The following is a 14,770-nucleotide window of genomic DNA, read 5'->3' as shown; positions in this document are numbered from 1 at the left end:
TAAAATGGCGCTCAGACAGTCTGCGCACATCCTCCGACTCGAAGGCTTCCTCCGGTGCCTCCGAGTCAAAAAGGAGACGCAAGACAATTGTCTCCTGATATTGGAGGAAGGCAAGTGGTCCTTGCGCTTTTTTGTATAGCACAAAACTGTTATATGTGGCAATTTGGATTAGGTAGATTGCTACCTTCTTATACCAGGCCCTTGTCTTCCGCTTGACCAGATAAGGTTGAAGCACCTGGTCGGACAGATCTACACCTCCCATATACTTGTTATAATCTGTCACACAGAGCGGCTTCTGTTTGTCCCTGGTGGTGCCCCTGTCTCTAACCGTCACAGTGGTGTCCGCATGCAGGGTGGTGAGCATGAAAACATCCTTTCGGTCTTTCCATTTCACGGCAAGAAGATGGTCACTTGCCAGTGAGCAGGACGCACCCTTCTCCAGACGTCTGGACACCAACTGTGACGGTAGACCAACTCTATTTTTACGGATTGTGCCACAGGCCCCTGTGTTTGCAGCATGGAGGGCTTTATAAAGGGGGACACTGGTGTAATAATTATCTGTGTACACATGGTATCCTTGCTGTAAAAATGGGGTCATTAGCTCCCAGACAATTTTGCCTGGGATGCCAATTGTCTGGGGGCAGTTTGGGGGATTTATTTGGCGGTCCCTACCTTCATATATAAGAAAGGTACAGGTGTAACCAGTTGTGCTTTCACACATTTTATAAAGTTTAATACCATATCTGGCACGCTTGGAGGGAAGGAATTGGCGGAATGACAGACGGCCCTTGTAACTCATAAGGGACTCGTCTACAGATACATTTTTGTCAGGGGTATACGAATTTAGGAAGGAATCTTTTAGAAGGTTTATTAGGGGTCTCAATTTATAAAGGCGGTCGTAGTTTGGGTCTGTTCTTGGGGGGGCTTGGTCATTATTACTAAAGTGGAGGAAACGTAAAAGGGTCTCGTATCGGGATCGGGACATTATGGCTGCAAACACAGGGGTGACGTGAACACATTTAGTCGCCCAGTACGAGCGCAGAGTGGGTTTTTTAACTAAACCCATGTTGAGGGTAAGGCCTAAGAATTTTTTTATTTCTGGGACGGTTGTGGGGATCCAGGAGCGGGAATGGAAGGATGTGGGGTTTTGGGAACTATATTGTTGGGCGTACAAATTAGTTTGTTGGACAATAAGGTCTAGAACGTTTTCGCTTATAAAGATTTGGAAAAAATCAAAGGGGGCAAAATTGTTTACGTCTACTTTAATTCCAGGGGTTACTATGAAAGGGGGAATTTGGGGGGCAAATATCACGTTGGGATTCCACAGTGCAGGTGGGACTGCAGTACTTGGGCCTGCCGCTGAACCTTCGGGAGTGACGACGCCTGTCGCTGAAGCTCCAGCAGTGACGACACCTGTCGCTGAAGCTCCAGCAGTGACGACGCCTGTCGCTGAAGCTCCAGCAGTGACGACGCCTGCCGCTGAAGCTCCAGCAGTGACGACCGACTCCGCTACCATCGGGTTGTGGGATCCCGTGGAGGAAGCCGAGTCATCACTATCTGAAAATCCCTCAAATTCAGAGGCTGACTCCGTATCTGTGCCTGAACTGCTGGCGGCAAGCAGCGTGTATACCTGCTCGGCAGTGAATGATCTGCGAGCCATTACTTTATTTTTTTTAAGTTTTTTTTTTTTACTCTGAACCTAACCCTGATCCTAACCCTAACCCTGATCCTGATCCTAACCCTGATCAAAGAAAAAAAAAGAAAAAAAAAATCTAACCTAAGGGGGTGATGAGGATAATTGGGGTGAGGATAATTGGGGTGAGGATATTAGGGGTGAGGATATTTGAATGATTTTATAATAAAATGCTTTTTTTTTGTTTGACAAGAAGCAGCAGCAATTGTAGTCTCTCTCTCTCTTCTCTCCCAGATCAACTACAAGGGAGAGAAGAGAGAGGCAGACCCAAATGCTGCCAGTTCTGTAAATATTTTGGGTATTTGATCACTGTGATAGGATCTACCACAGTGATCAAATGCCAGGAACCAATGAAATTGAAATGAAATGGTTGCTATGTAGAGGAGGCAGATTAGGACATGGGCACACTGCACATGCGCGCGCCATTTTGGAGACAGAGAGAAGAAGAGGGGGGGCCGCGGGGGACCTGTAATTTTATTGAGGTACCGGGGGAAACCGGAGGGGACCGTGGGAGCACACTTCTGTCCCATCTGACATGTTTGATCACGTCGGATGGGACAGAAGAAGATGATTTCAGCGGGCGCATGTATTGTATGCGCCCGCTATTTGACAACCTGGAGGGGACCGGTGGGGACATTGATGGGACTGCTGGACCGGGGAAGGAACGGGGAGGACCGGGAAGGACTTTATCTTACATCTGACGTGTTTTGATCACGTCAGATGTGAGTGAGATTTCTCGGCGGCCGCATACAGCTTGCGGTCGCCATTTTGGAGACAGAGAGAAGAGGGGGGGCCGCGGGGGACCTGTAATTTTATTGAGGTACCGGGGGAAAACCGGAGGGGAACGTTGGAGCACACTTCTGTCCCATCTGACATGTTTGATCACGTCGGATGGGACAGAAGAAGATGATTTCAGCGGGCGCATGTATTGTATGCGCCCGCTTTTTGACAACCTGGAGGGGACCGGTGGGGACATTGATGGGACTGCTGGACCGGGGAAGGAACGGGGAGGACCGGGGAGGACTTTATCTTACATCTGACGTGTTTTGATCACGTCAGATGTGAGTGAGATTTCTTGTGAGTGACATTTCTCGGCGGCCGCATACAGCTTGCGGTCGCCATTTTGGAGGCCGAACACGTGGAGGCGGGCGGGGAGGGGGACCGGGGGTTACCGTGGGCGACTGTGCCAGCACCGGGGGACCGGAGGGGATCTGGGGAAAACATTTTTCTCCCATCTGACATGTTTGATCATGTCAGATGTGAGAAAAAACATTTTTCACCAACGATTTCATTTTCTTATAGGTGATCGTTGTTACACTGTGTATAACGGCGATCACATGTCCGGGAAACGGAAAAACCGGCCCGAATCATAATCTCCAGGGTCTCAGCTACCCCCGGTAGCTGAAGCCCCGGAGATTTTGCACCTCTGGGGGGCGCTATTTACATTTTTCTGACCGCCGTTTTAAAACGGCAGAAAGGATTAAGTACCCTTTTTTGCTGCCGTTTTAAAACGTAATGCAGTCGTAATGGGGTTAAGGGGGAGGTGCGTTCGGCGTCACTGCGACGTCACCGCGACATCACTAAGCGGCCGACCAATCAAAGCGGAGGGGCGGAGATGAGCGGGATGAACATCCCGCCCACCTCCTTCCTTCACACACAGCGATGTGTGCTGCCGCAGGAACGAGGAACATCTATAAATAACCATTAACAATTTTTGGTTGTAGGACGACCTCTCCATGGTGAACGATTTTCACCACTTTGGAGGACGTTTAAGGGCGCTGGTAAGTGTTACACGCTGCAATACCGTTAATGAAGCTGGATGTGCGTCACTAACGACGTGACCACGACGATAAAACATTAACGATATCGTAGCGTGTAAAGCCCCCTTTACTGTTGTGCAGGAGACTCGGTAAGTATAATGCATCTGCTCTTTTTCCCCTAGCCCTTTCTACCACCATTTTAAAGCACAAATATTCAGACCCCATAGACTTATATGGGGATCAGAGTCCGGCAAGATATTCAAAATTAATTCTGGTTCCGAACATTTTATTTCTTAAAAAAAAAAATCAAGTTGGACTCACCAATTTTGAATACCTGCGAGTGTGATTTATGAAAAGTGTCTAAGGCTGTGTCCGCACTTTGCATTTTCACCTGCTTTTCTGCAGCATTTTGAACTGCAGCGTTTTCATGCCAAAATGCATGCGTTTTCATTTTCCAGCAAAGTCTATGGGAAAAGTGGATTTCTTGTTCGCACTTTGCAGTTCAAAACGCTGTGTTTAATTTTCATACATTTTGGCAAAAACTCTGCGTTCAAAGAAGCAGCATGACAATTGTTTTTGCCATTTGGGCTGCGTTTTGCTAACATTGAAGTCAATGAGAAGTTGTAAAAAGCAAGAAACCTCAAAATTCCAGCGTTTTACGTGCTTTTTAGCTGCAGAAAGAATGCGTTTTGTACTACATAAACGCATGATTTTCTGATATCAAAATAATGAAATGATATGTCCCTTTACACACACATATAGTCCGACAATTAAATTAATGTAAAATATTAAAATTATTGCTATTTTAGCAGTACATAGTATAAAACCGCTATAATAATATGAAATATAACTATTTTCGGTAAGATTTCAATAATTATAAATGTATTCCTTTTTTTCCCTTATTTTCATTGTGTTTGACTGTTTAAACCTTATTTAGCAATGTTTTAATGTTCAAAACGCATCTGTCTAAACGCAATGGAAATGCATGTAAAAAGCGCTAAAACGCGGTTAAAACGCTGTAAAAACGCATGCGTATTTACTGCGATTCTGTGCTCAAAAGCAACTTTGGCAGAAGCAATTTCTGCCAGAAGATGCGTTTAGAACTGCAACTAGGTCGACGCAAAGTGCGGACATAGCCTAAGGCCTCAGTCATTCGTTCATTTTTTCATGTAGTCACCTAGTCATGGTTTTCACCATTAGAACAGGTACCCATTACAATCTTTAGATATATTCACATATATGAGGTAAAAAAAAAATCACCAAATACTCAATGTGTGCACATGACCTTACAAGTACTGAGGTAAACAACTCACTAAATACTCAATGTGTACACGTGGCCTTACAAATACTGAGGTAAACAACTCACCAAATACTCAATGTGTACACATGACCTTACAAATACTGGGGTAAACAACTCACCAAATACTCAATGTGTACACGTGGCCTTACAAATACTGAGGTAAATAACTCACGAAATACACAATGTGTGCATATGACCTTACAAATACTGAGGTAAACAACTCACCAAATACACAATGTGTGCACATAGCCTTACAAATACTGAGGTAAACAACTCACCAAATACACAATGTGTGCACATAGCCTTACAAATACTGAGGTAAAAAACTCAACAAATACGAAACGTGTGCACGAGGCCTTAGGCTATGTGCGTACACTGCATTTTTTTTACTGCGTTTTTGTGCGTGTTTTGGCTTAAAACTGCATGACTTTGCTTCCCCAGCAAAGCCTATGAGATTTCATTTTTGTTGTCCGCACAGTGCAGTTTTATTTGGCTGCGTTTTTGAGCTAAAAAAAAAAAATGGTCAATTCTTTCCTGCGTTTTTCTGCGTTTTTCAACCCATACAATGCATTGGGAAAACGCAGCAAAACGCAGTGAACAAAAAATCAGCAAAAAGCAGGCAAAAACACACAAAAACGCAGCGTCAAACAAAATGCAGCATGCGCACAGGGCCTTACAAATAAAGAGGTACAATACTCACCAATTAGTCAACTTGTGCACATGGCCTTACAAATACTGAGGTAAAAACTCACCAAATTCTCAGTGTGCGCACCTGACCTTACAAATACTGAGGTAAAAAGCTCCCCAAACGCTCAGTGTGTGATAGTGACCTTATTGAGGGAAAATCCATCACATTATAATAGGATCTAAATGACTCCAAAATACACATTACCAACTGGATTCAGTTCCCAAGAAATATGTTTGATTTACCACATTTGCAAATAGAGTTTGGAAATACATTTCTAAAGAAAACGTAAAGCAATTCCGCATACTCCATGTTTCATAATGAAAGCAATTTTACAGATAATTATTCAGTATATTACTATAATGTATGCTGAAAATTTCAGCAAGACAGTACTGGCTAAGAATTTGTAAGCTATTATCCGATAATCATGATTTTCTTTCCAGTTTATTAATACTTACTTTGACTACTTTTTGGTGTTATTTTTACATTTTTAAGAAATATTTGCTTAATTCTTAGTTGAATAAATAATTCTTAGAAGATAAATAACAATCCTCTTTATTAATGATGGTCGAGGAGCGTGCTTGGCACTGCTCCGTAGTTGATCGAGCATCGGGATGCTCGGCAACTCATGGTGCTCAGTCGAGTATCGCAGGTGCTCGGATGTGTCATTCATGAAACATTAAACACAAAGTATCGGCTCCTTTCAGTGAATGATTCGAGTCGGCACCCCAGTGAGAGCCAATTGCAGTCTCTCAATGGATCTCCCTGGGGTAAAAACAACATTTTTGGATGTAATGTGTCCAAAAAACTCTGCCCTTCCTCCCCTGGAAATGCTCTGTTTATGGCTGGCTGTATGTGGGTGGAAAGCCAAACTGCCCATTCATTGACTTCCATTATACTCGTTACTCGAGTTGAGCCCATCCGAGCATCTGACCAGCCCTACTAAAGTAACGAGAACTTGAGCATTGTAATGACCACTCATCATTTCGAGTACCGAGCATCAAGTATTGCACTACTCACCCCTCTCTACTGTTTACATATATTTTTACACCATCTTCTGACATGGCCTCATTCAGGCAAAATTGTACAAAAAGTGTTGTCTCTTGAATGTTGCTGTTAATGATTTACTTCATTTATTTATTTTTATTTCAGGCAAGCAAACAAAATGGAAAATCACTGAAGAAGAGAGCTCAGGATTTTTTGTTAAAGTGGAGCTTCTTTGGAGCACGAGTTATGCACAATCTGACGTTAAACAATGCAGCTAGTTTTGGTATATTATAATAATAATAATAATAATACTAAAAAATCCATAACAAGATAAAGGGACCATTAATAATGGAAAAATAGACTATAGAAAATTCTTCCCTCCCAAAAATAGGATCTACAGCCCTTGATTGGTTCACACAAACAGTTCTAAGGCTATGTGCCCACAGGACTCTGTATCTGCAGATTTTTCTGCATCAAAATCCGCAGCTTTCCCCCGGAATCAGCACCTTTGCATAGGTGCGGATTTGACGCGGATTTTGTTGCGGATTTTGCGATTTTTTTTTTTTATTCAATTAAATAGGCAAAATCTGCACGAAAATCCGCAACAATAATTGACATGCTGCAGATTTTTCCGCACGAAAATCCGCACGATTTCCGCTGCGGGAAAATCCGCAGCGTGGGCACAGCATTTCCCAAATGCCATAGACATGGCTGGGGAGTAGCTGTGCTGCAGATTTCTGGAAAATCCGCGGCTTTTCCGCGACAAATCCGCGGCAAAATCTGCGCATTTTCCGCAGCATGGGCACATAGCCTAAGGCTATGTGCCCACGGGGACAGTGTCCTGCGGATATATCCGCAAGACATTCCGCAGGTGCTCCCAGGAAACAGCACCGCAACTTTTGTCTGTTTCCATGCTGCGGAATGTCGTGCGGATATGGTGCGGGCATTCTGCATTGAGGATACAGTACCATGGCTTCGGCACTGCATCCTCAATACAGAACAAGTGCTGCAGTGATCGGGGGAGTTCGTACTTACCTCCATCATGCAGCACCTCGCTTTCCGGCAGCCGGTTCACTCTCTCAGCATCTTCAGGAGAAGGTGGGCGGGCCTGAACTAGCTCCGGCTGTCACATGACCGGATCTCGTGCAGGCTCCGCCCACCTCTTCCTTCCTGACCTGGATTCACCGCGCTCCTGTACACCGGACGGAGAAAGGGACTCCGGTGAGGCAGGTAAGTATATGGGACCTGCGGAGAAATCCGCAACAATAATTGACATGCTGCAGATTTTTCCGCACGGAAATCCGCACGATTTCCGCTGCGGAAAAATCCGCAGCGTGGGCACAGCGTTTCCCAAATGCCATAGAAATGGCTGGGGAGTAGCTGTGCTGCAGATTTCTGGAAAATCCGCGGCTTTTCCGCGAGAAATCCGCGGCAAAATCCGCGCATTTTCCGCAGCGTGGGCACATAGCCTAAGGCTATGTGTCCACGGTAGAATGTACCTGCGGATTTTTCTGCATGAAAATCCGCGACTTTCGCGGCAAATCCGCACCTCATTTTTGCCGCGGATTTGCCGCGGATTTACCGCGGATTTACCGCGAATTTGCCGTGGATTTTTTTTTTTCCCCATTCTATACCCAAAATCTGCACCAAAATCCGACAACATCCGGCAACAATAATTGACATGCTGCAGATTTTTCCAGATCAAAATCCGCGGCAAATCCGCCGCGGAAAAATCCGCAGCATGGACACAGCATTTCCAAAATGCCATTGAAATGGCTTGGAAGTGCCGCTGCTGCAGATTTTCGGAAAATCCGCGGTAAATCCGCGGCAAATCTGCGGCAAAATCCGCCGTAAATCCGCAGCGTGGGCACATAGCCTAATAGTTCTTTTCTACCTCTTCTTGATGTGTACTATTTACTTAACATATTGTGGGATTTTTAATCTTTAATATCATCCCCCCCATCAGCCAATTTCCATTTGTGTGCTTTATTTTTTTCTTCTCCTTTTTCTAAGTGCCATAACTTTTCTGCTTTTCTGTCCACATTAGCTATATGATGGCTTGATTTTTGTGGGGCTAATTGTGTTTTTTTCAATGTACAAAAATGCAATGCTACTATTGTTTTGTGTTTAATTTTTATGGCATACAGTACAGACGAAAAGTTTGGACACACCTTCTCATTCAAAGAGTTTTCTTTATTTTCATGACTCTAAAAATTGTAGATTCAAATTGAAGGCATCAAAACTATGAATTAACACATGTGGAATGAAGTACTTAACAAAAAAGTGTGAAACAATTGAAAATATGTCTTATATTCTAGGTTCTTCAAAGTAGCCACCTTTTGCTTTGATTACTGCTTTGCACACTCTTGGCATTCTCTTGATGAGGTTCAAGAGGTAGTCACCGGAAATGGTCTACCAACAGTCTTTAACCCCTTAACGACACATGACGTACTGGGTACGTCATGGATCGTGTGCCGGTAAGCCCCGCCCCCTGTCGCCGGCAGGCGGCGGCGATCCGCGCACATATCAGCTGTTATCAACAGCTGACATGTGTGCCTGCTAGCCACGGGTGGAATCGCTTCCACCCGCGGCCATTAACCCCTTACATTTCGCTGCCAAAATCTGGCAGCGATATGTATATGGGCGCCGCCATGACAGTCAACTTACCCCGCCCCCACCGGAAGTCACGTGACATGATCACATGACTTTTGGTGGTTGCCATGGTAGCACAGGGTCATGTGATGACGCCTGTAGCTAACATGACTCACTTCCTCTCAATGCCGGAATATAGCCGGCATTAAAAGTAAAGCAGCAAATCTGCAGTTCTCAGCTCTGTAGCTGAGATCTGCAGATAGATAATAGCGATCGGATTGCTGATCGCTATAGCCCCCTAGGGGGACTAGTAAAATAAAAAAAAAAGTAAAAAAAAAAGTTTTAAAAAATAAAAAAAATAAAAAACCTAAAAGTTCAAATCACCCCCCTTTCATCCCATTGAAAATTAAAGGGTTAAAAAAATAAAAAATAAACACATATTTGGTATCGCCGCGTTCAGAAATGCCCGATCTATCAAAATATAAAATCAATGAATCTGATCAGTAAACGGCGTAGCGACAAAAAAATTCCAAAACGCCAAAATTACGTTTTTGGTCGCCGCAAATTTTGCGCAAAATGCAATAACAGGCGATCAAAACGTAGCATCTGAGCAAAAATGGTACCGTTAAAAACGTCAGGTCGAGACGCAAGAAATAAGCCACCACTGAGCCTCAGATCCCGAAAAATGAGAACTCTACGGGTTTTGGAAAATGGCGCAAAACATGCGCCACTTTTTTTGGACAAGCTTGTGAATTTTTTTTAACCCCTTAGATACAAGTAAACCTATACATGTTTGGTGTCTACAAACTCGCACTGACCTGAGGCATCACATAGATACCTCAGTTTTACCATATAGTGAACACGGTGAATAAAATATCCCAAAAACTATTGTATGATCACACTTTTTTTGCAATTTTTCCGCACTTGGAATTTTTTTTGCCATTTTCCAGTACACTATATGGTAAAAATTAGGATTTCATTTAAAAGTACAACTCTTCCCGCAAAAAACAAGCCCTCATATGGCAAGATTGATGGAAAAATAAAAAAGTTACGCCTCTCGGAAGAAGGGGAGCAAAAAACAAAAACACAAAAACGGAAAGTGCCCGGGGGCTGAAGGGGTTAAGGAGTTCCCAAAGATGCTTAGCACTGTAGGCCCTTTTGCCTTCACTCTGCGGTCCAGCTCACCCCAAACCATCTTGATTGGGTTCAGGTCTGGTGACTGTGGAGGCCAGGTCATCTGGCGTAGCACCTCATTACTCTCCTTCCTAGTCAAATAGCCCTTACACAGCCTGAAGATGTGATTGGGGTCATTGTCCTGTTGAAAAATAAATGATGGTCCAACTAAACACAAACCTTTGGTGAAACGCGCGTCGAGGCCCCGCCCCCACGCCTGGACACATCCACCATTCCTGCTCTGACATGACGCAAGGTAATATTTGTTAACCATTCATGCCCCTTTTTGCTTTTGGGACTTTTGTGAGATTCTACAGATCTCCTCCATAAACTGGTAACTTTACACTGTCCCTATTTGACTTTCCACGGGCTATTATACACTCTGCATAATCCTTTATTATATTGCTGCCTGTCATCAGGTTTTGCCATCTGGTGGTTTGTCCTGGTATTGCTGTGGGTTGTTTCTGGCAGGCTTTTTCCATCTAGCCTGCAACTACTGTGTACCCTGTATCACCTTTATATTTAATAAAGTTTGTATTTCACTTTGATTATTCATGGTCCTTTCTCTTTGTATCCCCACCTTTACTTAATTTATTGGTATCTTGGGGCTACATATTTTAGGTTTTATAAGTCTCTTCTGCTTGTTGCCTGTCCTTATGAGTGGTTGGTTTCCTAGCAGCTATTTTACCATGAAGGCCTGCTGCACAAAGTCTGCTCTTAACAGTTGTTATAGAGATGTGTCTGCTGCTAAAACTCTGTATGGAATTGACCTGGTCTCTAATCTGAGCTGCTGTTAACCTTCAATTTCTGAGGCTGGTGACTCGGATAAACTTATCCTCTGCAGCAGAGGTGACTCATGGTCTTCCTTTCCTGGGGTGGTCCTCATGTGAGCCAGTTTCTTTGTAGCATTTGATGGTTTTTGCCACTGCACTTGGGGACACTTTCAAAGTTTTCTCAATTTTTTGGACTGACTGACCTTCATTTCTTAAAGTAATTATGGACACTTTTCTTGCCATAATACAAATTCTAAGTCTATTCAGTAGGACTATCATCTGTGTATCCACCAGACTTCTGCACAACAACTGATGGTGCCAACCCCATTTATAAGGGTGCGCTCACACGAGCGTGAAAATTGGACGAGTGCAATGCGAGAAATTCTCGCATTGCACTCTGACCAATGTTAGGCAATGAGGGCAAGCTGTTGGTCAGCTTTTCTCGCATCCAGATTCTGGATGCGAGAAAAGCGGCAGCATGCTGCGATTGTCTGCGAGAGCCGTATCTCTCGCACCCATTCAAGTGAATGGATGCGAGAGATACATCGGACTGCACTCGGATGTTATCCCAGTGCAGTGCGATCTATGCACAGGCTGACAGTGGAGGAGATGGGAGGATTAACCCCTCCCTCTCCTCCGCAGCGCCTGCACTCAGCCTCACAGCTGTGACCCGATCACAAGATCGGGTTACAGTCGCATGACACCCGGCTCACGCTCGCAGCAGAGCCTGAGCCGGGGGACATTAGCATATCGCATCCGATGCTCTCGCATCGGATGCCATACGCTCGTGTGAGTCCAGCCTAAGGCAAGAAATCTTACTTATTAAACCTGACAGGGCACACCTGTGAAGCAAAACCCATTTCCGGTGACTACCTCTTGAAGCTCATCAAGAGAATGCCGATAGTGTGCAAAGCAGTAATCAAAGCAAAAGGTGGCTACTTTGAAGAACCTAGAATATAAGACATATTTTCAGTTGCTTCACACATTTTTGTAAAGTATTTCATTCCACATGTGTTAATTCATAGCTTTGATGCCTTCAATGTGAATTTACAATTTTTAAAGTCATGAAAATAAAGAAAACTCTGAATGAGAAGGTGTGTCCAAACATTTGGTCTGTACTGTACATTCTGTGGTAAAGGTTATAATGAATCATGATTATCCAGGTCAGTATGATTGATTATGGTAATGCCAAAGTTGTTTAAAAAAAAAAAATAATTAAATGAAACAAAAAAAATTCTGAAATTTGGCTATATAAGATGTTTTGATTAGTAATGGATTAGCGTGCTCGTGACTGCTCAATACTCGATTGAGCATTGTGGTCCCCGAGCACGCTCGATACTCTATGGCACATTTCTGGTTCTCGAGCGCCATGCTTGAGTACCAGCCCCAAATGTTTCGTGGCTGTACTTCAGCGACTAAACATGCAGGCATAACTGTCATTGGCTGGCTGCATCGCATCATTGGGTCTACTAACTCTACCCTAGAAACAGTATAAGGAAATCTGCTGGAGAAGGGATAGTGTTTTAAAATAATTATTGCTTTACAGTCAGCAACTTAAAAATAATCTATTCTATTCTCTGATAATTCTGCTGTTAGCTTCATTTAGGGCTTGTTCGCACGTAAATGTTGAAATTTCTGCAGCGATTTGACAGCACATGTGCGCTTCAAATCGCTGCAGAAACACTGCATAATGGATGCAGTGTTTCAGCAGATTACATGCCGATTTCATGCGCTATGGATGCTGGCTCTCCCATAGACAGAGTGGGAGCAGCATCCAAAGCGCACAAATTAATTGACATGCTGCATTTTTGAACGCACGAATTTGGGTCAAAATTTTAGCATCCAAATTGCTGTGTTCAAAAAAGCAACGTGCGCACAAATTATGCACAATCTATATAGATTGTGCCGGGGACACAGGATGCATGCATTTACACTGCACTGCAATACACTGCATAAATGCATGTAATTACGCAACTGCGCACAATCCCTTTGTGTGATAATATAAAATATGTAAGCAGCCACAGTCAGAAGAAGACAATGGTGGGGAACCACAATTACTGTCTCAATAGGTGGGTAATGATGATACACAGTTGCCAAGAAAAAAAACTAAAGAAAACAATTACATATATTTGGTATTCCCACATCCAAACGACCCAATTTTTAAATCTGTCATGCTAGCTAACCTTTTCAATGAACACTGTAAAAGAAATGGCAAAAATTAGGCTTTCTCCTCAAACTGCAGGAAAAAAGCGAAAAAACCTAGATCAAAAAGTTAAATATAGTTAAATAGATTTTCCTGAAAAGGTTATCTTGCCATGCAAAAAACTAGCCACCATACAGCTCTGTTAGAGGTAAAATTAAAAAAACTATAGCTGTCAGAAGATAACCATGCAAAATTATTTTTTTTTCCTATAAAATTGTTTTTATTGCTTGAAGGAGGCAAAACAAAAAAATTTAGTATCCTACTAACCCGAGGAATAAAGCCATGTTATCAGTTGTACACACAGTTTAGTATAGATATATTTCTGAATTGCAATTTTTTGCTCATTCTGCCTCCCTAAAATCAGAATAAAAAGTGATCAAAAACTGTTATGTGCCCTAAAATAAAATAGTACTAATAATGATGATGATAATAATAATAATAATAATCACAATGTCAACTCATCTCTCAAAAAACAAAGACCACACATGAGTCTGTCAGCAGAAAAAAGAAAAAAATATAGCTCTCAAAATATGTTGATGCAATTCTTTTAAGGCATTGTTTTAGAATGTGATAGTAGCCAAACATAAAAACCTGATATAAACCAGATATCACTGTAACTACACTGACCCTAAGAATAAACCTGTCTTATCACGTACACCACACGGAGAGTGGAAAAAATATATATAATACTTGATCTGCTGTTTATTTGTTTATTCCGCCTCCCAAAAATCACAGTAAGGCCTTTTTCATACATCTGTGAAAATCACACATGTTTTTCACGGACGTGTCAAAGGTGCGTATTTCCCTCCATGTGTCGTGTTTATGGCACACGTGTGTTCTTCATGTGCTATCCATGATAACAGATGGAGAACGAGAACTTTCTGCTCACCTGTCCCTGGCATTGCTGTCCGTCGCTCTGATCTATGGTCTCCGGTCCTGCCGACTCCCCGCTGCTGCAGCTTGAGGCCCGCAGTGGAGTGAATATTCATGAGCATAATGAGCAAAGATTGGAAGCAAGTGCCAGCAGCGGCAGAGAAAGCAGTGCTGGAGAAAGTGAGTATAGAATTTTTTTTTATTTCACAGGCACGTGTGTTTTCTCCGGTGCGTGTCACTCGGATCACATCCCTGCGGTCCATGTGTGGTCCGTGTGACACCCGTGATACCGGAGAAAAACGGACATGTCTATGTGTGGCACACCACATTGTAAGAGAGGAATCTTTGGTTTGGTTTGAAAAAAATGTTGATTTATTGTGTATATACAGACAAGTCCGTCCAACGTTTCGATCCAGAAGGATCTTTTACAGGGACAATTGGACTAGAAGTATAAAAGGATTGTCAAATCGTATCGGTACAGATAATGATGTTCATCAAAGTGTATCAGAAGAATGCGTAAGCGGTCTCGGAGTTATACTCAATGATATAGTGCTAAGGGAATGTCCATCAAGGACGTGTTGTGGTGTCGTGCACAACAGGGAGGAGTCCGGGTCAGTGGTACTGTTTAATGTTTAAGTAGCACAATATCGGATGGGAGACCCAAACATGTCACAGAGAAGTGACTCTAATGCAGTTCTTGATGTAACGTGATCAGAGAAGGAGGAATCTCA

General features: G+C 43.1%; 1 protein-coding gene across 1 annotated transcript in view; it reads left to right on the top strand.

The window, feature by feature from the left end:
* RFX6 (regulatory factor X6) overlaps nt 1-14,770 on the top strand; it is a 343,542-nt gene that overhangs the window by 268,592 nt on the left and 60,180 nt on the right. Inside the window, exon 14 of the mRNA XM_075338312.1 lies at nt 6,591-6,708. Coding sequence (XP_075194427.1) covers nt 6,591-6,708 — 118 coding nt within the window. The remainder of the gene's footprint in view (nt 1-6,590; nt 6,709-14,770) is intronic.

The sequence above is a fragment of the Anomaloglossus baeobatrachus genome, chromosome 3, assembly GCF_048569485.1.
Source record: "Anomaloglossus baeobatrachus isolate aAnoBae1 chromosome 3, aAnoBae1.hap1, whole genome shotgun sequence".
Classification (NCBI taxonomy): Eukaryota; Metazoa; Chordata; class Amphibia; order Anura; family Aromobatidae; genus Anomaloglossus; species Anomaloglossus baeobatrachus.
The sequence above is the reverse complement of the archived record's forward strand: the minus strand, read 5'-3'. Positions and strand labels throughout refer to the sequence as shown.